This window comes from Cygnus atratus, chromosome 26 (assembly GCF_013377495.2).
Source record: "Cygnus atratus isolate AKBS03 ecotype Queensland, Australia chromosome 26, CAtr_DNAZoo_HiC_assembly, whole genome shotgun sequence".
NCBI classification, from domain to species: Eukaryota; Metazoa; Chordata; class Aves; order Anseriformes; family Anatidae; genus Cygnus; species Cygnus atratus.
The window spans coordinates 4003893-4031522 of NC_066387.1; the positions used below are offsets into that span (position 1 = coordinate 4003893).

At 50.0% G+C, this 27630-nt stretch overlaps 3 protein-coding genes across 8 annotated transcripts; 1 reads left to right on the top strand and 2 right to left on the bottom strand.

Moving 5' to 3' along the window:
* Positions 1 to 496: 496 nt before the first annotated feature.
* Positions 497 to 7924, bottom strand: LOC118259011 (butyrophilin subfamily 1 member A1-like). Of its 4 annotated transcripts, XM_035568179.2 has the most exons (10): positions 7792 to 7922; positions 7134 to 7236; positions 6064 to 6411; positions 5174 to 5455; positions 4532 to 4636; positions 4153 to 4173; positions 3484 to 3504; positions 2384 to 2404; positions 1865 to 1897; positions 497 to 1413 (listed from the first exon to the last, which is right to left on the bottom strand). In XM_035568179.2, the coding sequence occupies exons 2-10, from the start codon at positions 7216 to 7218 to the stop codon at positions 896 to 898; spliced, it is 1434 nt and encodes a 477-aa protein (XP_035424072.1). In that variant the 5' UTR covers positions 7219 to 7236; positions 7792 to 7922; the 3' UTR covers positions 497 to 895. The 4 variants fall into 4 exon arrangements, with proteins under 4 accessions (XP_035424072.1, XP_035424073.1, XP_035424074.1 ...); XM_035568180.2 differs by lacking the exon at positions 3484 to 3504 and having other exon boundaries at positions 7792 to 7923; XM_035568181.2 differs by lacking the exon at positions 1865 to 1897 and having other exon boundaries at positions 7792 to 7923.
* A 63-nt stretch (positions 7925 to 7987) lies between these two features.
* Positions 7988 to 27359, top strand: LOC118259012 (butyrophilin subfamily 1 member A1-like). 3 transcript variants are annotated; one of them, XM_035568183.2, is made up of 11 exons: positions 7988 to 8091; positions 8998 to 9289; positions 9436 to 9525; positions 10170 to 10296; positions 20745 to 20807; positions 20920 to 21009; positions 21862 to 22209; positions 22417 to 22695; positions 23127 to 23225; positions 24277 to 24309; positions 25618 to 27359. In XM_035568183.2, exons 6-11 carry the CDS (start codon positions 20937 to 20939, stop codon positions 26136 to 26138), a joined length of 1353 nt encoding a protein of 450 aa, XP_035424076.1. In that variant the 5' UTR covers positions 7988 to 8091; positions 8998 to 9289; positions 9436 to 9525; positions 10170 to 10296; positions 20745 to 20807; positions 20920 to 20936; the 3' UTR covers positions 26139 to 27359. The 3 variants fall into 3 exon arrangements, with proteins under 3 accessions (XP_035424076.1, XP_050571635.1, XP_035424077.1); XM_050715678.1 differs by lacking the exon at positions 7988 to 8091 and having other exon boundaries at positions 8107 to 9289; positions 25618 to 25729; positions 26616 to 27359; XM_035568184.2 differs by lacking the exon at positions 7988 to 8091 and having other exon boundaries at positions 8107 to 9289; positions 9436 to 9488.
* On the bottom strand, positions 13894 to 20356 carry LOC118259013 (zinc finger protein RFP-like). The gene is made up of 7 exons (XM_035568189.2): positions 19956 to 20356; positions 17820 to 17915; positions 17378 to 17605; positions 17187 to 17209; positions 16505 to 16620; positions 15490 to 15549; positions 13894 to 15248 (listed from the first exon to the last, which is right to left on the bottom strand). Exons 1-7 carry the CDS (start codon positions 20223 to 20225, stop codon positions 14737 to 14739), a joined length of 1305 nt encoding a protein of 434 aa, XP_035424082.1. The 5' UTR covers positions 20226 to 20356; the 3' UTR covers positions 13894 to 14736.
* Positions 27360 to 27630: the final 271 nt, after the last annotated feature.

The following is a 27630-nucleotide window of genomic DNA, read 5'->3' on the forward strand; positions in this document are numbered from 1 at the left end:
GTTTGGTGAGAGGTTGGTAACTATGAAAAGCACCTGAGTATGGTCAAGAGGGTATTAGGTCTTCTCCGTCCCAAAAGGCGGACCAGCTGAGGTGCATTTACACTAATGCACGCAGTATGGGTAACAAACAGGAGGAGCTGGAGGCCACCATGCTAGTAGGAAACTATGATATAGTTGCCATCACGGAAACCTGGTGGGATGATACCCATGACTGGAGTGTGGCTGTTGATGGTTACAAACTGTTCAGAAGGGATAGGCAAGGAAGGAGGGGAGGTGGAGTTGCCTTCTATGTTAGGAAGTGGATAGATGAGCTAGTCGCCTGGACTTGTGTTGTGGCCAGGGGACTGCATAAGCACAGCCTGGACAAGTTCTACTGGTGTGCTTTCATAGCCTTCTGCAGGGTGAGGTGACTTGTGTCTCAGAAGTGTCTGCCTAAAGGATGTGGATGCAATAGCTGCAGGCACAGACATCTAGTGCTGACTCACACATAGACAAATCCCACTAAAATAACTTTATTCTGTACTTTTTACAAACAGTCCCCGCTGAGGGAGTGTCTCTTTTCACTGGAAGTGTTGCTCAACAGGTAGAGAAAGAGGATGAAAGGCCAGAGTTACAAGCTGCAATCAGGGAAAGTCATCTTGTATAAAGGATTCTGTCTTCCCCATGAGGGAGGTGCAGCCCTGGGTCCACAGAGGTAACACAATCTCCACCCTTGGAGATACTAAATTCATCTGAACAAAGCCCAAAGCTACCTAAAGTAGCTTTGAAGTTAGCTCTGCTGTGAGCAGGAGATTGCAGTGGAAACCTCTACAAGTTCCTTCCAACCTCCATCTTGCTATGAGTCTATGAACTATGGCAGTGCCATATGAAGTCTTCTCTTTCTCCCTTCCCTTCATCAGGGACACATTTTGAGCCACGTACCAGGACCCAGCCAGACCCATGGGTGGACTTTGAACCCATCGAATGATACCAGTGGAAATGTGAAGATAGGATTCTTCTCATCAACACTGAAAAATGCCACCCGGCCCATTTCATAATCCAGAGAGACCCGGACCCGTGTGGGAGCCTGGCTTTCATGAAGAAGAGTGTGCTCAGGGAACGTGAAAGCTTCGAACTGCCCTGCCCAGTTCCCCACTGCCCAGATGCCCTCCTCTGGGCTGAACTGAATCTCGCCCTTCCTCTTCACATCTTCTCGAGAGACCCCTACGGCCCATCCTCCTCCATCCTCCACCTCCACCTCCCAGTAGTACCTCCCTGAGGTGTAGCCCTTGCAGCCCAGCACGCAGCGCCACGGGTCAAATCTCTGAGGGAGGCTGGGGATGTTCTGCAGCTTGTCTGCTCGCTTCACGCTTTTGCAGTCATCAGAGAGGACAAGGTCGCAGTGGGCTGTGTCTGAATCCAGAACCACCATCACTGTGGGACAGAGGGAGTCAACACGTCAGGGCAGAGCTCGCCCTGGGAGAGGCCTTTGCTGAGGCTGCCTCAGGAAGAAGAAAAAGGGTGCAGGCGATAGTTGGCTGGCTGTGGTATGGGAAGATGCACAAGCGATGGCATTAGTATGAGGAGCAGAAAATGAACCAGAGAGATGACCCTGAGCACACAGGGAAGAGGACCATCAGCACACCTCCAGGCTGAAGAAGTCCTTGCGTCTTTAAAGCATGGCCAGCGCTGCTCACTAAGGACCAGGACCCTTCAGATTTGTCTGAGAGTGGGACATGCACCAAGTGAATGAGGGGACTGAGTGCTGCACTGCAAAGTAAGCATCCCTGGTGCCACCAGCATCACTGCAGGAGGGGAGCCATCAGGAAGAGAAAGAAAAGCAGGGAAGATGATTCAGCCCCCTGGAAGACAGAACCTCAATTACCATTTTCAATAGGCACTGAGTATCTTCTCCATTCTTAAAACAAAAACAAAAGACAAAAACAAAAACAAACAAAAGAAAAATACAAATGAGAAGTAATCTGAACACACTCGTGGTACTGCAATAGCTCAACATAATGATATGCCGGTGTAATTGCACATTTCCTGAATTGTAGCTGTATTTGTAAAAGTCATCTCATAGTGTGTAATTTCAAAACTTCAATGTCTAGTTACGTGGAAGTGCTTCATCCATTTTCATAAATATAATCCCTTTGCCTGGCCTCACACACATACTTATGCTCTGTTCGTACTTTGTAAAATGAAAGCAATTTTTTCTTGGTATAGAAAAGTAACTTAAAAACACATACAGTGCAAAGGAAAATAATGTTTCTGAAATGAGTTCAGCATTTGCCACCTCTTCCTTTCCCAAAAGAAAAAAACAAAACCAGGCCATAAATGCAACACCCAAATGAGAAAATGACCCAAGAAAAGTCTCTTACTAAGGAAGGAGAATGATACTCACCAAGCTCCTCAGCTTGTCTCCCTGCAAAACAAAATAAATCAGCACAAATGGGTTGTGGGATGTCAGTTTGGATATCACCTCTTCTGCAACCACCTGCCTGTGCAGGAGGCTGTACTTCTGGTGACCCCAGCAATGCAAAGCCCTCGGCGGGTGACGGTGCAGGTCCTGCTTCAGCCCAGGGCAGGGAGAGGTCCCTCTCTGGCCAGGGGATGCACCCCACAGCGCTGCCATCAGCTCACGGTGTGTGCAGGGAGCCCCTGGCATGCTCACCCTGCCACTGTTGTCAGCCACACCCCAACCCCAGATACCATTTTCAATCATCTTTCATTTTTGGGGTCTTAAATTCCCTCACTCTCTCTTTTCCCCACATTCTCAGTTGCTCTTAGGTTCACTTCACATCTTAAAAATATACAGTCAGTAAAAAGTCCTTTTTAAGGAACGGAAAAAGAGTCACCGATTTCAGCAGCACGGTTCCCTAAACAGCAAACAGAAGCACATCCCAGTTACTCTTTCCAATCACTTCCCTGGGATCCCAGCTAAGGGGCTGCATAGGTGAAGGGAGCTGTGCTAAAGAGGCAGATGCATGGATTTGTTCTCTCCTTGCAAGGACTCCTAATTCCCCAGTGAGCTGAACTGTATTTCTTTTCCCTATCAAACTGCAATGGCACCACTTTAGCAATGAGCAAGAGCTCAGTTTTAATAGCCAAAGGACTATTTATTGGTAATGAGCTGAAAACAAACAAACAAATATATATTTATATTCCCTCTTCAAATGTTTTCTTATTTTTTAATTCCTTGGTAATCAAACCATCCTCCTCTTGATAACAAAATTCTCAAGGGCTTATGTTTCCATAGTCTTCCCTTAAAAAGCACAAACTTTTCAGTGCTACTTCACTGATTAAGTTAAAATGAGAGTGTTAAAAAGCACTGACAGTCGCTGAGGAAGAAAATTCCTACAATTGAATAGAACGAATATTCATATTATTGGGTGGTTGGGGGAGTAAAGTCTTTGCCTAAAAGGAACATTTGGACATAACGACAGGGTGAATAACAAGTTTTTGCAGAGGATTTCACCAGGGAAGACAGGGAGTGAGACTTACGCAGTGCTGCTGCTTGCATTGCTGAAAAGCAAAACCAGAAAAGTGCATTACCACCAAAGTCAATTCCTTTTTCACTGATACACCTGTTGGGGCAGGGAGGGGCCTAAAATTGTTTCATGGTGGAAAAGCTGCAGCCCAAGAGCTCCTCCAAGTCCCTAGGGCAGAGGCCATTGCTGCATTGCTAGACACCAGCAGGTTTGCACGTGCACGGGCAGGGGAGGAGCAGGGGTGAAATTTCACTCATTGCTGTGATGCTGTGTTATCATTCTGTTCCCACGTGTTTTTTTGTTTTTTGTTTCTTTTTTTGTTTTGTTTTTTGTTTTAGTGCTGAGACAAAGCTGTGCTCCTACAACATGAAATGCATGATCCCCGAGAGCTTCCACTAGCATTGGGAAGAACCTGGAGAGCCCTTTGCGAAGCAAAGATCACTGTTGATACAATATCTGTTCATGCTCTTTTTGGTTCCGCCATGATTTTTCTTAAAATTACAACACCATTTCACAGCTTTGTAGTTTCATCATTCCAGAAATTAGTTTCATAATTTTCTATAGCTGCTAGGCAACCCATTTGCCTCCACCACTACTACCCCTAAAATATGTCCCATCAAGTCTTCAATTGAAGGGAATTCTCCCATTTTCCAATTTCTGGAAAACGGAAAGTGAAGCTTACCTATTTTTTTCTCATGCCGTCCTATGGAAGAGAGAAAGAAAGAAATGTCAATCATTTAAAAAATCACCACTTCCAATGAGCTCTGATTAACTACAGCTGCATTACAACCACACACAAGGCAGCAAGGCAGCGGTGTCTAAAAGTGCTGCAGTGCCTTTGGTGACCCACAGGCTCCCTGCCCCTTCTGCAAGACATCAGGACTTCCACGTCCTTTATCCCTCTGTATGATTTATGTGCTGGGGCACAGCCCAGAGGGGTCACTGAGCTCCAGGCTCAGGACCATCCTCATAGCCCAAACCTACCCATGAGCCAGGACCAGAGGGGCTGAATAAGACGGGTTACAGAACTCCCAGCCCCAAACACTGTATCAAGACTATACCTTTCATTCTAAATAGATAAACGGCGATGATGAAGAGAGTGAACACAGCAACCAGGACCACACCCAGGCCAATTTTCCAAGGATGGGCATTTTGGAAAAAGGGATCTGAAAAATAAAAGCCTCAAAGGGCTTAGGTTACTCTGCAAGCAGCAAGAGAAAGCAGATTATTTCCATTTCATACAAGCCTATTCCAAGCAGCTCTGAATCTTATCTATACATATATTTAATCGGTCAATATAGGAGCAGAAAAAGCCTGGGCTAACATAGGTGTTAACAGAAACACTCCAGCAGAGAGCACTGCCATCAGGGGAAGGGTATTGGCCTGCCAGGGAAATAAATTCTCCAAAATTGTTCATCCCCAATATAAGAATGAACCAAAATACAGCTGAAAGCCACATGATCTTGTGAAAATCTTACCAAATCAGCAGACCAGGATTTTACAGCAGGTGAGATGAAGGTTTCACAAATGCTGCCCAAAGCTACAGGGGGAAGGAAGCTGTTTGCACTGGCAGTATGCAAAATGCACTCGATGCGCCTCACACCCGGTGTGCAAGTAATCCTCAAATTTTCTGCCTACTGCACCTCCAGGAGCACCGCTCCCCTGGAAACATCACCAGGATGACGCTCCTGTCCTCTGCTTACCTGATATGTACAAAGAGGACTCCTTCTCCTGGCTCTGCAGGGCAGGTCTGACCACACAAGCCAGCTCCTGGCTTGCACTCCTGGTGAGGATGAGGATGCTCTCTGTTGCAAAGAGGCCGTTCTCGTCCTCGGTAATGATTTCTGAGAGGGAGGGCAGGTGCTGCCCGCGGGGGTCCTGCCACAGCACCTGGGGCTGTGGGAACCAGCCGGCCGAGCGGCACGCCACACGGATGCCCCCGTCCTGGTAGCGCTCCAGCACGATGCGTGGAGCAGAGCCACTGGCTGCAGGAAAAAAGAGAACCCGGGTTATTGTGCAGATGGAGCTGTTCCACGGGATGCCAGGTCTGGGGGAAATAATGGGGTCTGCTTGATCCTCTACTGGCAAGAAGGGATGAGCCTCAACACAGGCAAATGCATATTTTATTTAGGGCCATAGCAGCAGTTTAACCAGTATCACCAGCTGTCAGAGAGATGCACAGAGACCCCTCTTGCAGTCTTTTTCATATTACCCAAAACTCTGCCCTGGAAGCTGCCACTTCAACAAAACAACCCTTAGGCCTGAATACTAAAATATAAAAGCATTAAACAAGGCATTCCTACCTTATTACCTGCTGACTTTTTTTTTCTACATCCACTTATATTAAGAAAATAAGATCAAGAACACTTGGGACATATCTCATGAGCTCTTTACAGCTGCTCAGTGGACAGTTTTACATCTCTGAGACAACTTGGTTAGCATTATCAACTGTAGCACTTGATGAAGCCCTAAAGCAAGCACCTGCAGTCGCTGCTGGGTTGAAGGACAGGTAAGAAGAGCACTGGCTGCAAGGAAGCAAATCAGAGGTACCGAGAAGAGCCCCGCAGTGCAGACAGGGACACAGACTACAGACCTGTCACCTTCAGCTCCACCACAGCCTCGTCGTACGCTGAACCACTGTGGACAAAGCAGGTGTAAAGCCCTTTGTCAGACAGCTGGACACGGAAAATTCTCAAGTCCACGCTGCCATTGGTGAGGCCGTCTTTCAGCAGTTCTGTGCGGCCTTGGTACTGAACCATCTGGTCCCCGTACTGGTCCCGGCCCCCCTTGTAGCGATGCACGAAGGGCGTGAATTGCTCCCGAAACCAGGTCACCTCCATGTCCTGCACGTTCTGCTCCGGGGAGACGTGGCAGGGCAGCACCACGTCCTGGCCAACAGCCGTGGCCACAGGGTTAGGGGGTCCCTTGACGCTGAACGGGGCTGGGAGAAAAAGAAGAAATGACCATGAGTCTGCTGTAGTGACAGCCTTGAAAACCAGCGGAGCTGCTCTGTGGCAGGGTAACCACAGCAGGTGAAGCAGGGCACTGGGCAGGAGGGCTGGGAGCATGACCTGGCCACCACCCCCTGCTCTGCTCTGCCCAAGGTCTTCAAACTCCTGAAAGGATGAGTTGTTCTCAAGGGGACAAGATGCTGCTTGGGGGGGGGGAGACAGCAGTTTTGTCCTCTCTCTGTGCTTCCATGCGGCCTTTGCTTTTTTTTTTTTTTTTTCCCTCTTCCTTTTCCCTTTAATTAAATTATCCTTACCTCAATCCCTGAGGTGTTTTTTTTGTTTGTTTGGTTTTTTTTTTTTCTTTCCAGCATACTTTCTTCTCCTTTTTTTTTTAAGGAGGGGGAGTGAGAGAGTGGTTGTGGTGGAGTTCAGCTGCCCAGCAAGGTAAAGCCACCACAGCAGGAGAAAGGAGGGAGTGGCTGGAAGGTGGGTGATTGGAGAAAGCAGACAACTTGTGCACGTACAAAACTCAAATAGTTTTTAAATGATTTTTTGTTCGTGTTCTTTTTCCCTTTATTGAATTGGTTCTGAAAAGGGTTCTGCACAACCTGACCCTGCTCTGTGCTAAACCATTCACAGGGAGTGGCTCAGGAAAATATTCAGGCTGGACGCGAGTACCGCAAGGATCAGCAGGAGCCAGGGGAATCCATACCTGATTGAAGCTCACAAACATGGAAAACCAAACTGTAAGGGATAAAAGCCAGCAGAGAGCACTGGAGGTGGCAGCCGAAGACCATCCTCTGCTGGAGCTCAGCCTTGGGGATGGAGAAGGAGAAGTTAAGGGAGAAAGGCAGAACAAAAGGGTTACAAGAAAAGGTTTGAAAGGCAGAATATTATAGGGAATAATTTACTTTTAAAGGGGTTTATTGCTGATTTCAGCACCTTTTTTATAATATCCAGGGAAAAATCTAAGATTAAAATGCCCAAGGTTGAAGTCAATTTTACATCATCAGTCTGACTTTGCCACTTTTTCATTGCATTAAAGGAGATGTTGTAACTTTTCCTATTTTCCCCATGTGGGAAATTTCTACAACTTTTCATACCACTTGGGTACTTTGTGCACAAAGCAGCATGCACCAAGCGGCTATTTGAATATGGAGTTCTTTTTCTTTTTTCTTTTTTTTAATCCAGCCCTGAATAAGAGCTGGGAACATGCAGGATGGCAAGGAGAAACCCAGACTGAGTGCCCATGGGGCTGGAGCCACGCTTCTCCCCCAGCCCAAACTGGGGATGCGATGGGCAGGAGGTCTCAGACCAGAGGGGAACATGACAACAGCAGCCCGAAAAACCCGCCCTGGCCCCGAGCTTACCTTTCCCTCGGTCCCGGCTTTGCTGGCAAGGGATGAAGCAGACGGGTGGTCTCGTCAGGGAGCAGGAAGGAATTTTTCTGTGCAATCACAATGAGATGTCACTACCGGCCTGCTGCCCATTTCCTCTTGCGCCACCTCTGCTGGAAAATGAAAGTAACCGAGAGATGTGGTCATTTTTTGTCAATGCTTTTGCTCCGGAAACACTCCCTTCCAGACGTGCTCTTCGGCTGCATCCCCATGCCCCAGCTCGGCTTGGCTGGGTCCAGCCCCAGCATCCCAGAGGCAAGAGCATCCGCGCAGGTGGGGCTGCTCCGGGACCTGCCAGGGGTGACAAGGGACGGGGGAAGCAAAACACACAGAGGCACAAGCCATACTCACAAACTGTAATGGAAATGATAACATAAAATAAATCCATTCATGCTGATCGGCAGAATGAGAACAGCTATTCCCAGGACTTTGTTGAAACAGGATGGCAAAGAAAAGGGGGAGGCAATAAACAAAGCATTCAGAGACATAGCCTGGCAGATGCGATAGCAGCAATAATTAAAGCAGCTTTGTAATTCACAATAACTGTGGGGCTAGCAAGAAATTGCAGGCACCGCTTCTAAGAAGGGCCAGCCTGGCCTTTGCAACTCATAAAGACGCAAACGTGGGAGGTTGCAGACCCTGGGGGGGTTCAGAGGAAGCATGTGAAGGGTGGAGGACTTTTTCTTTTTTTTTATCCAGCCCTGAATAAGAGCTGGGAGCATGCAGGATGGCAAGGAGAAACCCGGACTGAGTGCCCGTGGGGCTGGGGCCACGTTTTTCACATTGTTTCTAGGCATGTGAAAAGCTGCCTGGAGAAAGGGGAGGTGGGATGCAAAGCCCAGCACCCATTGTCCCCCACTCCCCTATTTAACAGTAGAGCAATTGAGGCAATGCATGCCCTGAAAACATCTCCCCCCATAACCCAAATCTGGGCAAGCCCGTAAGGAGCCAGACCTCTTCCCTCACCAAGCATGCAGCCTGAGCCAGCCATTGATCTGTAGATGGTGTCCCCAGGACACCCCCAGCACACCAGAGATGAGCGCAGGGCACTGGGCTCAGGAGGGCTCAGAGCAGCCTCTGCCAGCAGCACAGGGGACTCTTATCACCAACCCGCAGCTGGCCAAAGGGAGGGGAGATATGGCAATTCCTGTGATGTGGTAACTGCGTCTCCACAAACAGGACAGGGGCTCTGCAGGAGCACCGGGAGGGAACTCCTGAAGGCAGAAGAGCAAAACGAGTGTTAGATGAGGTCACATAACCACTGGCAGCTCCAGCTGCAGGCTGCAGGGAGCAGACTGTGCCAGATGCCCAGCGGTGCTCTCCCGGCCATCCAGCTCCTCCGGGGTTCGACCCGCTCACTCGAACGAGGTGGAAACACTGCAAGTCCAGTCCAGCCAAGATCTGCTGAGGTCAAGGGAGTGGAGAGCAGACTGAAGATGTTCAGACCCATCTGAAACCTACCTTCCCACAGGTGAGTGCCAGCTGTGACTTCTTCATCACTCCCTCTGCATCTGGGAAAGAGGGACGGACCCCTTTATCATCTTCACGTGGTCTCTGTGTCTTGCAATTTCCCCTTTTGGCAGGGAATACATCTCTCTTTCTGCTACTTTTCTGCAGGAATGCTGGTGTCCAGTATGGAGATAGAAGAGATGGAGACCCTGGCCAATGAGGTGGAGGAGAGGGGTGGAAGAGGTGAGTTTTTAGAGGGTAACTGCCGTGTTTGGGAGAAAATTGTACCCTGCTTCTTCTGTGGAGGAGCCAGTTAGGGTTGAAGCACTTGGGGCTTGTCCCAGCCAGGGCTTGTCATGGGGTTGAGACGTGGTGGCTGCACCGTCCCCAGCTGGATTCCTCTAGCTTATCTGTAGACCCACCACCACCACCAGAGACACCTGAGCTGCCATCCTTGGCTCTCTTCATTGCCCACAGAGACAAAGGGGAATGTGAGGTCAGGGACGATTGGTTCTTGGGGTCAATATCTGTCACAGTGTGTGCTGGTTTGTGCCCCCACATGCCCGTTTCTCTCTTGCATCACCACAGAAACCTGCGCGCAGGCCCAGGTGTCTGCACAGCAGATGTGCACCCCAACACTCAGGTGCATTGTCCTTCAGGAAACCGGGGTCCCCTTGGCCAGGGACCATACAGAAAGTCCAGGAGAGGGCAGGATCAGGGCAGAACTGAGTCTGGGGCAGTCCAGCACAAGGAGAGGGTTCCCACCCCATGCTGGATATCTTCAGGCAGGGGGAAGATATCTTTCCAGTTCTTTCCCCATCCCTCCTCTTGCCGTGGTGGGCACAGCCCTGATGCACCCCCGGGGGCTGCCCGTCCTGAGCGGCTTCTCCTCTTGTCCCCAGCGGATGTGACCCTGGACCCAAACACTGCCAACCCCTTCCTCATCCTGGCTGATGATGGGCGAGACGTGAGGCGCGGGGACATGTGGACGTTGCTGCCCGACAACCCCGAGCGGTTTGACACGGAGCCGTGCGTGCTGGGGGGCCGGGGTTTCACTGCAGGGCAGCACTGCTGGGAGGTGGAGGTGGCCGAGGGGGGCGACTGGTGGGCTGCGGGGGTTGCCCGGGAGTCTGTCAGGAGGAAGGGGGTCCTCAGTTTTACCCCCGAGGAGGGGATCTGGGCCGTGGGGCAGTGGTTTGGACAGTACCACGCTTTTACTGACCCTGACTGGACACCCCTGCACCTTGCCCAGGTGCCCAGGGCCATCCAGGTCTCTTTGGACTTGGTGGGCAGGCAGGTGGCGTTTGCTGATGCTGAAAACGAAGCCCCGATCTTTGCTTTCTGCCTGGCTTCATGTCCTGAGGAGAGGCTACACCCCTGGCTCTGGGTGGGAATGGACTCATGCCTCAGGCTGTGCCCCTGACGTGGAGGATGACCAGAACTTGAAAGATGAATGCCATGGCCTTGGATCACAGTGCCGGGAGCTGGGAGCGTCATGTGTCCTTGCTGTTTTTTCCTCACACGGTCCCTCTGGCCACTGAATGGGAGAACTGGAAGGTCTTGGAGATGGACACCACCAAAGAAGCTCCTTTGTCCTGCTTGACCCCACAGGGGGGACTGCAGCGACAATGGGGGCACGGGGATTTGAGGCACAGAGGAGCTTGGTGCAAGGTGGCCCCAGGGCCAAGATGTGGTGTTGAGTGCCGGGACACTGCAGAGCAGGTCCATGCAAGGCCATGAGAAATGCATCAGGTCCAAACGCCTTAAAAGTTGCCAAGTACCGTGTCTGGCTTTCTTTAATTAAGCTTAATGATTAAGTCAAAAAATACAAACATATTTGGGTGCTGGGCCTCATGATAACACTTATCTTCTCCATACATCCAGAACTTCTCCCTGCCTTATTTCCAGCTCTCACTGGCATCTGCGTTAGGCATATGTGTTTTCTTTCACATTTCTTACAGCAGAAGACTAGGAAGAGCTGTAGGGACAAGTGAAGGGAAGTGAGCAAGAAACCGATCGAGGCGTCTGCATCCCATGGGCCAGATAATTCCCACAGATCTGCCAGGCTTGGATCTTCTTCCTCCCCCCCCCTCAGTCTCCTTTTCCTCATCTCCTGTAGAATCTTTCAGGTGGTCAAAAACACACACGCCACTTGTGGACAAAATAGAAAGAATAAGGGAAAGGGAAGGCAGTTTGAAGTGGAAGCATTTTATCTTCCATTCTGCTCCCCTAAAATTTATCTACAAAAACATTTAGCAGCTAACGGAGCCTCCGGCCTCCTTGGGACTTTAGCTGCAGTATGGTTCTTTGCAGAAGTTTTGCCACAAAAATAACCTGTTTTCAAGGATGTGAAACTGTAGGGCTAGACTGAGAAAAAAAAAATCCAAATTCTGTAACAGTAGGGTCAATATTTTTCATCTGAGAAAGATCAGAAAAAGATTTTCTGGGTGCAGAAAAATTTCAGCCTCTCCCAGGAATAACTCAGGAGCAATCTGTTCAGGGAAATCCTACTGCTAGAAACTGATCTATTACACAGTTTCGTTAACAGAAGCAGTCAAGGCTGAGATGTAACAGGAAATTAAACTTTCTTCCTTGTTTGCCAAGAATCTGCTGCTGGGAGCCAAGAAAACACATGAATGTTGGGAAAGGATTGTTAAAGATGCACACACGTCCTCTCCAGCGGCAGCAGCTGCAGCGAGCCCACCTGGGCTTTCCAGAACTTTTATTTTCCTGGAGAATGCAGGAAAATCAGAAAGTTGTTTCCTCTAATCTTTGAAAACTGCTTTGCATTTCCACCCCACCTAAGTTTGCCATGAAATTGTTAATGTTCAGAATCACACCCCTCCCTCCCCCCTTTGCTAGGAGCTGTTTTATTTCTTTTATTTCTATGTCCATACAATATGACTATTAAATATTAGCCAAGAAAATCTGTGGAGGTTGTCTGACAAGTGCTGACTTAAAGCAGTCAGTACCAGCACTCAGCTGAATCCCACCTGAGGGCTGCAAAGGTGATGGGACATGGGACTAATTTTGTAAGACTAATTAGCTGCAGGTGTACAGCAACCAACACTGTGATGTGGGGTTCAGTCTGTGATTACATCTCATCCAAAAGGATTGTGTCTGGGAGAGAATTACTGATAACTGTCTTGATGATGCATGGCACTAGGGTGGGATTCATGAGCCACAGACCTGTAGGAAAGGGCAGGCGACTCTTCCACAGGATGGGAAATCAAATCCTGGCAAGCTGAAACAGAGACTCCCAACTTTGAAACATCCAGCTGTGACTTTAGTTGAATGTACCTTCTGCCTTCAATCTCTTTTGAGAGTGTGGAAATTGTTTGAGCCTTGGTCTACCAGCCTGTTGTGCAGACAGCAGCTACATAAGCTTATGTTACCACTGGTAAAGCTGGAAAAGGGGACCTCTGGGCACAGATGCTAAAGCAGACAAGTCTCTCCCCATCACCTGCAGGGTCTGGAGGAGCTTGAGTCCTGCTCTGCTCCATGGGCAGTGTTTGAGCTGCCCTCTCCTGCCCTGTGGGACACTGCAGCCTGCGTGTGCATGTACTTGGTAGGGAAGGGTGGGAGGGGATGAAGGTAGGGATGAGGGAAGGAATAGCAGAGCCCAGAGTGATGTCAATCCATTCCAGCATCTTCTCCCTTTTCGAGATCTTTTTGGGGCATGGTGTTCAAAGGACATGCTTGTCCCCACAATCAGGGACCTTGTTTTGTCCTCTCTTGCTATCTCCTCCTCTTAGGAGAAGAGGAGGCTGCGGTGGCAGCAAGGCATGGGCAGCAGTGTTGGTCTCCCTAAGCTACTCCAGTAGCTGGGAAGACTCACAGCATGGGGTCAGACAGAGTTATCCTGCCTCAGAGCGAGGGGATGGGCTCACCGACCTCTGGCACTGCACAGGGAGAGGTGACACCCCATTGCACCCAGGCATCTTTGGAACAGAAGTCCAGCAAAGCAACCATCCAAGGAGCCGACCCCAAAAGCAGGGGCAACTCATGCTCCTGGCAGGGCACAGAAGAGGAGCCAATCCTGGGAGGAAAGGACAGGGTCTCCCTGCAGCCTCCCAGCACATCCTCAGCTCCTGGTGCCAAAGATGATGATGTGCCCACGTGGGAAGGGGAGCTCACCTCTGCCAGAGACCATGGCTCTGCGTTTCCACAAGCACATCACGGGGAAAGTGAGAGCCCGCAGCTAGAGCGGGAAGGCAGCCCGGTGTGAGCGTGGGGAGAGCTGGGAGCAAACCCCACAGCAGCAGTGCTGCCAAATCCAGGTCACTGTGGGCATCTGCAAGCCAGCAGGGTGTCCGACCGCAGGGCAGGTAGAAGGGGGGACTTCACCAGCAAAGCCTCCAGAGCAAGCCATGACTTTCACAAGCGCTTTTTTCACAAACTGCATTAAAAGTCCATGGCTGTTTTTGTTTGTAGCATTGCTCCCTTTTGCCTTTCTTTGAATCTTGTCCCTCCTGCAGGCTCCAGCACCCAACCTCCCTTTCGCATGTCAGCTTTTTGAACAGGAACTGATGGAGCTAAAGCATTTAAAGCCCTTTGAATCTGTCAGCAAGGTTTTCTGGGATGTGATTTAGCTGCGTGTTTGTTTGATCAGCATTTGAACTTCGATTATTTATTGGTTATTTGTATAACTTTGTTTTATTTGTGATTAGTTATATTTTTAGCTTCTACCATGCAACATCATAAATCCCAGCACTGCTATAAAACCGCAATTCTCTAAACAGCAATTCCTCTAGTTTCTTCTTATACTTCAGCAAATTCCTGGTAGTACTTCCGTGGTTGGAGAAGATCTAAACCTCTAAATTTTCTTTCCAAAAGCCCCATCACAACCAGGGAAACAAATCAAGTAGTCAAACACACTGAAGAATTAACCGGTACATTAATATGTTGAAAAGCAGTGATTATAATTCAACTGATGAAATTATTTTGAAATGTAAATCCTCTAGCACCTCCCAAAAAAATGAATGTTGACTTGTGGTTTCCTGAGCTAACTCAAGAATCAAATCAGGCCCACCACAGGAACCACGCATGGAGGCTGGCTGGGCTTCAGAGCTAAAGAGCAAGCATCTCCCCATGGCTAGGTGGGCTGCTGAGCAAGTTTTTATCCTCCTTACCCACCTACCTATCTCCTCAAGCAAAAATATACTATCAATAGCTACTCCAATGCCACTGCTATGCCCCTCATCCCCCCTCGAGGCCTCCATAAATAAAATCTCCCCAGAAATTGCCATTCTTCACCAAGAGCCCTTCTCCACTGGAGAAGCCCACAGACCTCTGCTCCAGAGAGGCAATTCCTGCTCTCCACGGGCAGGCAGATGAGTTCAACTGCCTTTGAGGATCACGGTAGGAGGTTTGCTAGTGGGCAGGAGTCCCAAGGGCTAGCAAGATGGGGGTGCAGGAGGCCAGCGTGGCCACAGTACAGCCTCCTCAGAGGACCGCACTTCCTCAGCATCACAGTTTGAGCTGGGACCCCTTCCCCACCCAGAGCCAGGGGTAGATTCGCTTTCCTGAAAACGTGGCTTGCAGGAAAGTGAAAATTGCAGCCTCGTTGTCTGCATTGACAAATGTCACCCGCCCCTCTGCATGGTTCACACAGACCCGCACCCTGCGGGGGACCATGCTGGGGAGGAAAGGGGTGGGAGTGGGGGAAGTGAGAGCCTGGAACTTCTCCTTGTACCGCCCCACTGCCCAGATCCCCCCCACGGGGTTCATGTCAATCGGTCCCTTCCTCCTCACAGACTCCAGGGCCACCCCCACAGCCCAGCAGGACCCACAGCCCACCTCCACCTCCCAGCACGGTCGCCCTGAGTCAAATCCCTCGCAGCCCAGCACGCATGGCCATGGGTCAAACCGCTCCGGGTTGTCAGGCCCGTGTTGCTGTGTGGCTCCCTGCATCACTCTCTTCCGATCTTCTGATAAGATGAGCCTTGACTGAGCAGTGTCTGGATCCAGAGTCACGTTCACTGCAGAACAGAGGTCAGGTCAAAGAACTGGGGGTAGAGACCAGTCCTGGGAGGAGTTTCACCATGCTGGGGACAAGTTTGGTCCTGGCTTGGGAGGAAAACAGGCAATACCTTTCTTCCAGAACATGCTGATCTCAAAGTGGGGAGCAGCTCTGCACCCCAAGCCAAGCTACACAAAGATTCACTGCTCCCCTGCTTTGCAACCAGAATTAATGTAAGGAGGCTCCCCAGCACAACTCACCTTTTGTGTACAGTCCCTGTGACTCTTCCACTTCCTCCCCCAGAGCAGACGTAGAAGCATCTGAAAGGGAGATGGAGCCCAGAGGTCAACTCTGACATCTGGGTAATAATGCCAGTACTGGGAGGTGCTCTGGGGAGACCAGCTCCAGGGAGCAAGCAAGCAGAGATGCTACACCCCTCTTCCCCAGCATGTGCACTACTGCTCACCTGCTTCTCCAGTTGGACTAGGAAAGGAGGACCTAAAGCAGCAGAACCAAAAAAGTTTGGGGCTACCTAGTACGAAGTGGACACTGACATACTGCAGTACATCCAGAGGGTCACCAGGATGGTTTGGGCTGGACAATACGATGTATGGGGAACCACTGAGAACTGGGTTTGTTCAGCCTTAAGAAAAGTAAAGGCAAGATCTTTTTGATGTTTATAGCTATTTAATGGGACAGCAGGAGCAGGCTCTTCTTGGTGCTGCACAGTGATAAGGACAGGAGGCAGCAAACACAACTTGGAACATGAAATTCTTGCTAGATGCACTAAAAAAAAAATGTCACTGATAGTGGCCATACACTGGAACAGGGGTACAGAGGAGTTGTGGGATCTTCAGCTTTGGAGATATTCAAAACTCCACTGGAGAAGACACAGATCAGTCCCACCTAGTTGTACCTGCTTTGATCAGGGTGTCAGACTAGATGACCTCCATGGTCCTCTAAGAGATGTTCTTTGCAGCCTAAATTACTCTGTGCAATGCCAGAGTCTGCCTGACAGTCTTCCCAATCTCCCAGTCTTTGGGGAAGAGCCTCCCCACTAGGAGAGCATGAGCTGAGACTCACTTGAGCATACTGGGACATCTGGGACTTGTTCACATTCTTGACCCACTTCCAACCATGCAGGTCTGGCATACAGGTCTGGAGCAGGAGGCATAGCAGCATCCAAGCTAGATCTCCCTTCTGCATGGCATTGCCTACCCCCTCTTTCCACCCCGGGACACTTCTCTGATCTTCCCTGGGGTCCCTTCCTTGTACCTTGGAGTTTTCTTGCCGTCTCTTCTAGCTCAGGAGGTTTTTCTGAGCAGATACCAGGTGTCTTTTCCAGATCGTGGCTCATCCACTCCTTTTGCTGGAATTTTCCCTTCTCACACCTGGAGATGTACAAGCCACAGCATTTATCTTCCTCCTTCAACTCAATCTCCTGTTAGCGCCAGTTGCTAGAGACCTTTTTCTAGCTGAACGGCTCTGATGCTGGATCCGTTACCTCCAGAAAGTTCATTCCAATTCAGCTCTACACAATACAGCGAGAAAAGAGACAGCAGGTCTCATTGGCTAGGCCACTGCTCTCTCCTGATGCTCTAATTGCTGATTCAATTCCTATTATGAGTGATGGTGCTGGTGTCCTCAGTCATCCTGCCCCTTCAGAGCAAAGCTGCATTTGCTCTGGTCCCTGTGCCTTAGTGTCGCTAAACATTGGTCATGGAGAAGACAGCCAGGCTTGCAACCAGAGACGTTAGAAATGAAATGTCCTCTGCAAGTGCTTCCTCAAGAATTGACCTTGTTGGCAGAGCCATACCACTTCATCAACTTCTGGAAAACTGAAATATGAACATTTATGGGGCACCCCTGGCATGTGAGGAATCCAGCTTTGTTCTGGGGCAGGAATCTTTGCACCCCCAAAGTCATATGGTAATATACATGAGAAAAAGGTACGTACCTGCTCGGAATGTTGCCAGTATCCTAGATGGGAGAAAGACAGAAGCAGCTTAATGCTATTTATCCTGTACACAATCCTCACATTCCTGTCACACCAGCATCTACATAAAATTAGCCTGCTGTGTGTTTCCAGCCTGCTGGTACCTCAGATGCCGTTTGTTAAGACAGTGCTGGTGTTTCAGTAGACCTCACCTGTGGGAACTCGCATCCTGAGAGCTGAGACTCCTCCTTCTCCCTGATCAGGCCATCCAGATGAAAAATCCTCTTGGACAATTTATCAGCATTTTCCTTCACTCTTGTTTCAATCTGCCTCTCCAGCTCTCCCAACCGAGCCATCAGCTGGCACTCTTGTTCCACCAGGTATTGCTGCAGCTGCTTGAATTCAGATGCAATCTTCTGCCTCTCTGCTTTTACTTTGTCCTTTATAAGCAGAAACAGTCCTCTTAAAGTAGGGTGGGACCACAAAGAGTAATTAAAAGGTGGGACGGGCAGTAGTTAAAAGTATCTTTTACTTTCCTGATGTGCATATTGTGCACCAACAGCTGGACACAGTGATTCCATCTCCAAGGGCCAAGAATCAATTTTTCCCCACCCTTCCCAAATAAACTTCCCTCAGGTAGCCCCGTGCACCTACCAGATAGCCCTGGCAGATCCATCGCTCTTTCTCTTGCTGTTCCTCCAGCTTTCCTCTCTCTCTCCTGAGACTCTCTAGCTCGGACTGGTTTTGCTCCTGGAGGGAGAGAAATCCTTTAGGTGCTCCCCATCACACACACGTATGCCTTGCATCCAGAAAACAGCTTATTCCCTGGGGTGAACATAAGCAGCCTCTGGCATTGAGTCAGCCTCATTTCCTGCTTGAACAACCAAGAGCATGGCTCTCAAAGCAAAACAGGGCAGCAAAAGGCAATGTCATATCCCTGCCATCCCACAAGGCAACTCCCCCGGAGTTTAGGGTTTGACATGCATGTTGGGGGCAGGCTAAGTGCAGGCATGGTGCTGTCAAGTACCATTTTGCAAGTGTATGGAACTGGGGACTGTAAGGGTATGTGGTAGGAGAGCACCTGCTCCGTTATGGGTATCTGGTCAAGGACCTTTTCAATGCAAAAAGGGGACAATAAGAAAAGCAGGAAGCCATAAGCAAGAACACCTAGAGACACAAACCAGACAGACAAACCTAAGAGACAAAGACTGGGAACAAACCTTGTCAGTCATAAACTATGGGCTGCCCAGAAAGGGCAGGTAAACCGCAAATTAGCAGCTAATGAGGGTGCTGCCCTGAGGGCACAGGGTGCTCACAGGTGTGGGAATGTGCAAACCGATGAGGGAAACTGCAGGGAGAAGGTGAGGAGCAGGCAGAAAAGGATATAAAAGGGGCCAGCTGCACGTACCACAGGGCTGGTTGGTGCACCAGCCTGAGTGAGCCCTGCATGTGATCACTGCAGTCCATCCTGTCTTCTAATTAAATCCTTTAATTTATTAAATCTGCATAACCACACTGTCTGTCCTGGGTGCATGAGTGCTAAGGACCAAGTGCCAGTTATTGGGGCAACTGGCATGGGTGGGTTTGGTGCCAGCTGCTGCAGTTAGATGGGGTGTAGGTGCCCCAGGGCTGTGGTGGCAGCTGCTGGAGTGTGTGTGTGTTGGGGGGGGATCTCAACCACCAGCACTGGTGTGGGAACAGCGTGTGTCCCCAAAACCAGCTCACAGGGGAATCAGCGTGAGTCCCCAGGCTGGGCGCCAGCTGCTGGGCAGGCAGGGTGCTGGGCCAGTGCTGTGCAGGCGGTGGTGGCCACATCCCTTAGCAAGGACCATAAGGAAGGGAGAGGCTGTGCACGGGATTCCTGCCTCTTACCGTGGGAACGGGGGGAAGGACACGCTGGCTGCTACACATTTTGCTCCTCCTTTAAAGAAAATAAGCAACTTCTGTGCAGTCCAAGTCTCCCACTAGAGGAAGTCTGGACTCACAGTGATGCTGTGCTTCTGCACAAATCCTGGATGTCGAAGGAACACTACAGAGGAAAGAGATATCTAAACTTAAATAATCATATAGATTTAGTAATTGCAGCAACAGCTCTGTGGGAGGAAGACAGCCAAATGCAAAGCACAGAGCGATAAAAAATTCCCTTGGAGTGAGAAGCCATAAATCAATCGAATATTAAAGGCTTGTTAAAACCACTGTTACCATCCTGGGCTGGGAGACAGGCCGAGGGGCACCCGAGAGCCCACTGGGGCAGCAAATCGTAACATCATATATGCCAACCGTATACCAGAGTCCTGAGGACAGACTTCCATTATGAAAACTTGCTAAGTGTTTAGAGAAGGTCGAAAGAAGTGAAAAGAGAAGGTGCAGTCACAGGGTGAACTCCTTGCAGGGAGCGTGGCCTTTTGCCAACAGACTGCAAAGCTTGGAGGCACGCAGATGTACAATCATAATTTGCAAGCGATGTGTGAGAAAGCTCTGAGCAGAACGAACCCCGGAATGGCCGAGGTTGGAGGGGAGGACCTCTGGAGATTACCCGGTCCAACCCTTGTGCCGAGCAGGACCAGCGAGCGCAGGAGGGCGTCCAGGCGGGTTTTGGGTATCTCCTGAGGAGGCTCCACAGCCTCCCTGGGCAAGAACCACGAAGCACACGGACCGACCCCCGGCCGCACGGGCTCTGACAGAGCCCGGGCCCCAAAGCGGTTACCAGAGGGCTCGAGGCGCTCTTCACGAAGGCGGAAGGCGGCCAGGCAGCAGCCCCCGGAGGCCGCCCCGGCCCCCCCCCCTCACCTGGCGGGGCGCCGCGGGCCGGCCGAGCCGCCTCAGCCCGGCCGCGATGTTGCCCAGCTGCCGGTTGGGCCGCAGGCTCCGGCCGGGCAGAGCCCGCCGGCACTGGGGGCAGGAGGGGGCCTCGGCGGCCCGCGCCCAGCACAGGTCGATGCAGGCCCGGCAGAAGTTGTGCCCGCAGTCCAACATCACCGGGCTGCGAAACAGATCCAAGCAGATGGCGCAGGTCGCCTCCTCCTGGAGCTCCGCCGCCGCCTCGCTGCCGGCAGCCATGGCCGCGGGGCCGGGGGGCGGCTCCCGGCCGCGGCTCTGGGGCTCTTTCGCTTTCGGAACCGGGACGGGAGCCCGGGGCGGCGGCGGCGCCTCACGGCTGCGAGATCCCGACAGCTGTGGGACCCCCCCCCGTGCCTTCGGGACCACCCCCGTCGCTTCGGGACCACCCCCGTGCCTTTGGGACCCCCCCCGTGCCTTTGGGACCCCTCCGTGCCTTCGGGACCCCCCCCGTGACTTCGGGACCCTCCTGTCGCTTTGGGACCCCTCTCGTGGCTTCGGGACCCGGGGCAGCAGTGGGCAGGTGCAGGGCCCCCCGGGCTGCAGGGTCCCCCCCCCCCGGAGCTGCAGGTGCCCCCGTGGCCGTGGGACTCCTCGGGGCGCTCTGGGGCACCACCGGCACCAGCCCAGGCTGTTGGACCCCACGTAGCTGCAAAGCCAGGAGGGGGAACGCAGCCCCCAGCTCTCCTTCCAGCCTGCCCTAATTTAAACTGAAGATTAAAGCAAAGTGTTTTGATCTAGTTCACTGTAACCCAGAAGAAGCCCAGCTGTCCTGAGCAAGATTTTCCTCCGTCGGTCACCCAGGTAACACTTTTCAACACCCTTTTCTACAGACTATCTCCCGTTTTTTGTGTTCCTTCTACACCTGAGTTACCCTCAGCATTTTCTTCCCTCCTGCCCTTTTCCTCCTTTGTAGGTCATACGTTTGCAGAGATGCATTTTCTTTCGTTTTTCCATTACTTTGTTATGTGCGTCACGATGCTCCTCATTCACAAGCCAGCGGCAGGTAGGACTCTCTGCCCATTTCGGATCAGCTTTGTGCTTCCCCCACTGGGTCCTGCTTCCCATCCGATGCGGTGGCTCAGGGTCCTAGGGAGAGATTGCTCTCAGCCCAGATTAACTCCAGGACTAAATCTTTGGCTCACTTTTTGATGTGCTTCCCCATTTATTTTGAGCTCATGCAGGTGGCTGGATATATTCAAGTATCAGAAATGCCAAGAGTATTTGCATGAGTCTGCATGCATGTCAGGGATGTTTTGTAAGGGATTAAAGTTATTAAAACTGGTTTCCTTGCCTCTTCAATCAGCTCCTTCTTCCACCAACCAGATGCTTGGACCACTTGTCTATATGCAGTGGTCAGGCCAGGTGGGAGAGTGAGTTACTGAGCCAAAAGCCTTTCACTGAAACAGCTTTTCACCTCCCCAGTAAAACCGGGGCAGGCATACAAGCAAAACTGTCCCAGTGTCCTCCAAATATCTTCCATGCGAGGGGTCAATCTCTTTGTTTTAATCCACAAGAATGTGGAGGTCAGGACAGTGTTGTGTTCCTGGACGGTCACAAAAGAGCAAAACCCTGCTGAGATGCTGGGTGAGGTGGCACAGGTTTCCTCAGTGGGGGACTTAACCACAGGCCCCTCCTGAATCCATGAATCTCAGGTGGTCAGTGAATCCATAGTGGCTAACATAGAGGTCCAGCCCTGCATTCTGTAACATCTCCCCCCGTACCTCCTCTTAGCTCATGGTTTGCATCTGCATAAAGAAAGCCGCATGCACATTGCATGCACCTGCACCCAGCCTCTTTGGAGGTTTGCTTCTAATTAAACTTTTCTCTCCCCCTCCGCCCCGGTGCCGTTCCCCAGATGGGTTTGCAGTGCCAGCATCCAGTCACCCTGTCCTTGCTGCTGTGGGGGGGGCTGCTGTGCTGCCCTGCTGCCTTGACCTGGGAGCAAGCACTCGGCCCTCAGAGGTGAGCTGGCTCAGGATGCCGCACTCGTCACTTGTGCATCACTACTGCGAGCAGAAGGGCCAGGACCGGGAGCAGACTCCAGAGTACCAAGGCAGGACAGAACTGCTGATGCACCGCATCCGCCAGGGCTGCATGGATTTGAGACTTTCTGCTGTCCAACCCTCTGATGAGGGGCAGTACGCCTGCTTGGTTCGTAGTGGCATCAGCTACAAAGAAGCTCGGCTGGAACTGAAGGTGACAGGTTCGTCAGGCACATGCGCTTTTGAAATCTAAAGGCTATCTGTAGGTTAATACTGGCTTGGAATGAGATGGAAAAGCTTATTCTTCTAGTCTGCCCTGCACAAAATAGTTGCAACTCCCCATTGACGGTTTTTGGAATCTAAAAGTAGATCTTAGATTTTGAAAACATGCATAGCTTAACCCAATTTTTCTTTTAATGTCATCCTAGCCATGGGGTCTGCTCCTCATATCTCCATGGAGAATATCCAAGGAGGCATCAGAATTGTGTGTCGATCATCTGGTTGGTACCCATTGCCCCAGGTCCTGTGGAGAGATTCCAGCCATCAGCACATACCTTCAGAGACTGAAAACCGATCCCGGGACGCAAGGGGCCTTTTTGAAGCACAGAGTACCCTCCTTGTCATGGGAAGTACTTCAAAGGACTTGTCCTGTGTGGTGAGGAATACGTACCTCAACGAAGAAAAGGAAACTGCTTTTCAAATGTCAGGTTAGTTGCCCCAGTGCAGGCATGGTGAGACTGGAGGAAAGCTGGGTTTCTGAACGGGTTGATGCCCTGGATCCTCTTGTCTGGGATTTCATGTTTTGGAAGGCGAGAAAGAGGTTTAATTGGTTCCTTTTTGCTCTGCAAAGAAAAAATATCAGCTCTTTGGCATCTGAATAATTCCAGCATTTTGGTGAGAAATATAACAATTTAAATTTAAATTCAGCTCTCTTCTGGTGCAAGAGGTGTCTTTGCATTGTGGGGCCATTGCAAGTTAAAAAGTGGAACAGTTTTTGTACGTTTACCTTGGTGTACCATAAACAGGATCTCCTGTTTGCTTTGATATGTACTATGATCTGCTAGTGATAGGCTTGCAGCCATCCCTCTTACTGTTTCCGGAAAAAAAATGTAAACTTGGGATTTTTTTTTGTTCCTAGACTTTTTACAAGGAGCCTATCCAGGCGTGGTTGTTCCAGGTGTGATCCTGACAGTGTTTGGTGTCATTGGCTTCATTGCTTATCTGTTGAAGATCGAAGGTAAAAGTTTCCCCAAGTTGCAAGAGAGGAGAATTTGGGTTATTGCAAAGAAACTGCCCTTTAGCAAACACATCCAGGTAGGGTGAGCAGGATCATGGGATGCTCCTTGTCAAGTGGAGGAAAATGCTGAATGGAGGAGACAGGAAGTGAGCTTTCTTTTCTTGGATGCATGAAACTCGTGGAGTGGAAAGAGTGAAAGGGAAAAACAGGGACGAGAACAAGGAAAACAAGAGATGTACAGCTAAATTTTATCTGATACTCCTCTGCTAGTCTCTGCAGTATCTCCCTCCATTTCACAGAATCACAGAATCATTCATGTTGGAAAAGACCTCCAAGATCCTCTAGTCCAACCTTTAACCTAGTATTAAAGTCCACCGCTAAACCATGCTACTAAGTTCCACATCTACACATTTCTTGAAAACTTCAGGGATGGTGACTCAGCCACTTCCCTGGGCAGCCTGTTCCAGTGCTACACAACCTTTTTGGTAAAGAAATGTCTCCTAATATACAACCTAAACCTCCCCTGGCACAACTTGAAGCCGTTTCTCTTCACCTTATCACTTGGTGCTTGGGAGAAGAGCCTGACCCCCACCTTGCTATAGCCTCTTTTAAGGCAATTGTAGAGCGTCTCACCAGGTTTACACGCGCTCTGGAGGAAATACTACTAATTTAGTGACTCAGAGAAGAGATGAATGCAGAAGCTAGGCTCTCCTCTCTTCTCGTGCATATATTTTACTGCCCTGAATTTAGTGGAGTTTGATCACAGATGCCCATTGTAAGAAACAGGAACTATAAATAGCTCTGTGTGTTTGTTTTTGCTGCAGTGTAACTTGTTTTTCTGGAGATACAAAGTCTGGTCAGGGTAATTCAGGAGGCAAGGAGGAAATGCATATGAATAGAGAGGTAAATTCAGTGTGTAGCCCAAGACAATCTGAATCCACCTGTTGCCTTATAGTTGCCCACTGATTTGGTGACATAGCTATAAACTAGTCCAGAGGAAACCGAGTTGTGTTTGTGTCACTTCTCATTTGAATCTTTTTTTAATTTTTAGGGTGGAGGAGATTTGCAGACAAACTAGGAAAAGGTAATTTAAGAGCATCTTCAAGAGCAGCCCCTGTTACATTGGTTCAAAAATCACAATCCCAATTTCCCTGCCCAACTCTTCTCATCTTTTGCTTTACTCCTCCCCACCAGCTGCAGAGGGAAGACTCATGGCTCAAAGAATAGGATGGCTGAACTCTATCTAATTTCCAAGTGCCCATGAGAAGGGAATCAAAAAAAAAGTCAAGAGAATAAGAGTCTGGGAGACAGTGGGATGAAAACATAGCCTTGAGAGTTCTGCACAGGCAAAGAGAGATGGTTGGGAGCCAGAATAGAAAATGGTGGATGCAGATACAAGCAGTTTTACCTACTGCAAGGTATCACAGAGGGGAAAAAGGGGAAGAAAGTAGACCCAAAGTGAGAATGGGTAGACAGGTGTGATTGTACTTTGGTTTATGTAAAAGAGCCAGGGGTGGTTTGGTTATGGGGTTCTAAGATCCATTTGCAGCGCTAAAATGCAGCGTTGAGCCAAGCCCTCAAAGTCCATCCTCGAGTTCCTCTTTTTCTAGCAGAGATGATTATACATTGATTATGGGATGGCCCTTCTTCCCCCAAGTAATCTGCCCAACCAGAAGCCCAACCGGGGAGGGAGGCTTTTGTTTGTCTCTCGTCTCAGTGGGTCAACATTTCCTTGTCCCCTCTTCTTCTTGCTGTGCACTTTTCCTTTATCTTCCTCCCTTTGTCTTTTCTTGCTTGTTCTTGCTTCTAGCTTGTCATTCAGGAGGTGCTCCATGTTTCACACCTGTTTCTCACCCAGCTGAATGACTGTCACAGCGATACTCATGTTGCTCACAGTCTTCTCTTTGCTCTTCTATCTCACAGAGAAACAGAAACTTGACCACAGAGTTGAGCAATCTTCACCTTCTGAATAAAGGGTATCTCCTGCACCTCTCTCAGCTTTAATTGCATTCCTTCTTTCCACTTTTCACCATTTACCCTCTTTCAGCATCCACTGGGTCAAGTGTACAACCTCCTGGTCTCCTTTCTGTTCTTCTATCATGACCAGCAATGCTGTTTATGTTGTCAAACTTTAGTTTTCTGGGAAAACGTGAGGTGGAGGAGAAATGACCTCTCTGAAACCCAGTCCCCTGAGTGCTGTTCAGTACAGACAGTGCAGTGACAGAAAGAGAATGACCTCACTGGCATTTTGCTATGGGTCAGAGTCTTCTTTCTGGACTGGGTGCATCCTAGCAGCAGGGTCCATTCCCTTGTGGGGTTCATCCCCACCACTGCCACCACCCCCAACCCAATCTCCACCCTAAACCACTGATCAGGTCTCTCTCTCTCCTAGCAAACATGACTCTGGATCCAGACACAGCTCACCCCTGGCTGCTCCTCTCAAAGGATGGTAAAGGCGTGAGATGGGGAGCAGAGTGGCAAAAGCGGCCTGAAGTTCCTGAGAGGTTTGATACATGGTGTTGTGTGCTGGGCTACGAGGGCTTCACTTCTGGGCAGCACACCTGGGAGGTCACCGTGGACAGTGCAAAGAGCTGGGGCGTGGGACTTGCCAGGGCCTCTCTGCAGAGGAAGGGACGGATCCCACTCAGCCCCCAGGAGGGGCTCTGGGCTGTGGTGAAGCTGGACAAAGTTTTTCGGGCTCTGACGTCCCCTGAATGCACCCCACTGCCACTGACCTGCATCCCAAGAAGGATGCACATTTCTCTGGATTATGAAAAGGGTCAAGTAGCCTTTTCAAATGCTGATACGGATGTCCCCATCTTCACTTTCCTGCCAGCCTTGTTCAAGGGAGAGAGAATCCACCTTTGGCTCTGGGTATGGGATAAAAAATCCTGGCTTAGGTTGTCTCCCTGAAGCACGGCCCTTAGAGAACCTGTATTAGTTTAGCCTTGCCTCTACATTTCTGAAGACTTCCTACTGAATTAATTTGTGAACTGGAGGGTCAATGTTTTAGGATGGCTTTGTCAAACAGCAGGCTAACAGGCGAGCAGGGGTTGAAAGGTGACGGGCAACTTAGAGAAAGGGTTTCCCTCTTGGGAGGGCAGTAGTCCATGCTGAGCCTTGCTTGCAGTTCTATGCGTTGTGTGACAGCTGGGTGGTCCCAAAGCAATTCCTACTGGCTGGAGCTTGCTTTTTGGAGGTGCACAGACTATGTGTTTCTGTGAATGGAAAGAGACGATGGGAAAGCTTGAGCTTCATTCACAGCTGTCCACCTACATGACATTTTAGGCCAGGCTCTTGTCTTTTGGCACAGAACAGCAAGATTACGATTTATGGTCTGTCCCTTCCAAGGCTCAGATGGCTCTCAGGTGTTCCTTTCCATACTTCCAGCTAGGTGTATGGTGCAATGCAAGAGTGACATCTTGACTCCTGAGTGAAGAGTGCTGAACTAAAACTCCAGGCAGCCCCAGAGAGACCAGAACTCGGAGTTCCATGACCACCACTCAGCAACTTTGCCTTGGTTTTGCAGCTTGTTGGAAATATCCTGTGCCAGAATAACCAGCAACCTCAGGACGTGGTGGCTCCACACATCCCTTTTTTCCAGCAGTTTAGCTGTTGTCTGAGGTCAACCCACCACAGTCCTTTTTGGCACCACTCAACATGGAGCTTGAAGAAGTCTTATGAGAAGCAAAGTTGGGTTTTTGCAATAGAAGGTGTTTTTGCAGTGGAAAATTCCACTAACCTTGCATACTCAAAAATGATTGTGCGGCATAGCAGTGGGGAGTATGTTAAGCAGATAAGGGGAAGGTCCCACTGTCCCAAAATAAGGAGGATAGCTAAGGAAAACAGGATGAGCAGTACAAAGTCAGTAAATACAAAAATCATGGACCCTCTAGTCACAAGAGAAGAAGGAAAAAAAAAAGGAAAAGGAGAAATTAACAGTTGGTCAAATCAAATTGTACATATACAGTATAGAAGTGTGTCAAGTAGGTTGTGAACGTGTGGTACTCAGCCAATGAGGAAACAGAGGAGAAATCAGGTGTCGGGGAATAGGGAATATAAGGTTATGATAAAATTTTACTGTGTGGTCCTGCTTGCAGGACTCCTGCCATTGCAATCGTGAATAAAATGGCTTCACAGAAGATCCTGTCTGAAGAAAATTATTGAGATTTTTCTCACATTATTTTGCCTCTAGGGTTCAAGAGGAGGCTCGCAGGGCACCCTAAAGTGCCCTTTAAGGCGTCTAGGGCATCGTAAAGGACACTGGGAGTCATTCCAAAGGAGCTAGAGGGCACTGGGTGGCCCTGGTAGACCTGCGGAGGATCTAGAGTGCAGGAGAAGACTACAGGTTGCGTAAAGGCTCCCCAAGGGAGTTCAGGTGTACCCAAAGCCCTCCATTGGGAGC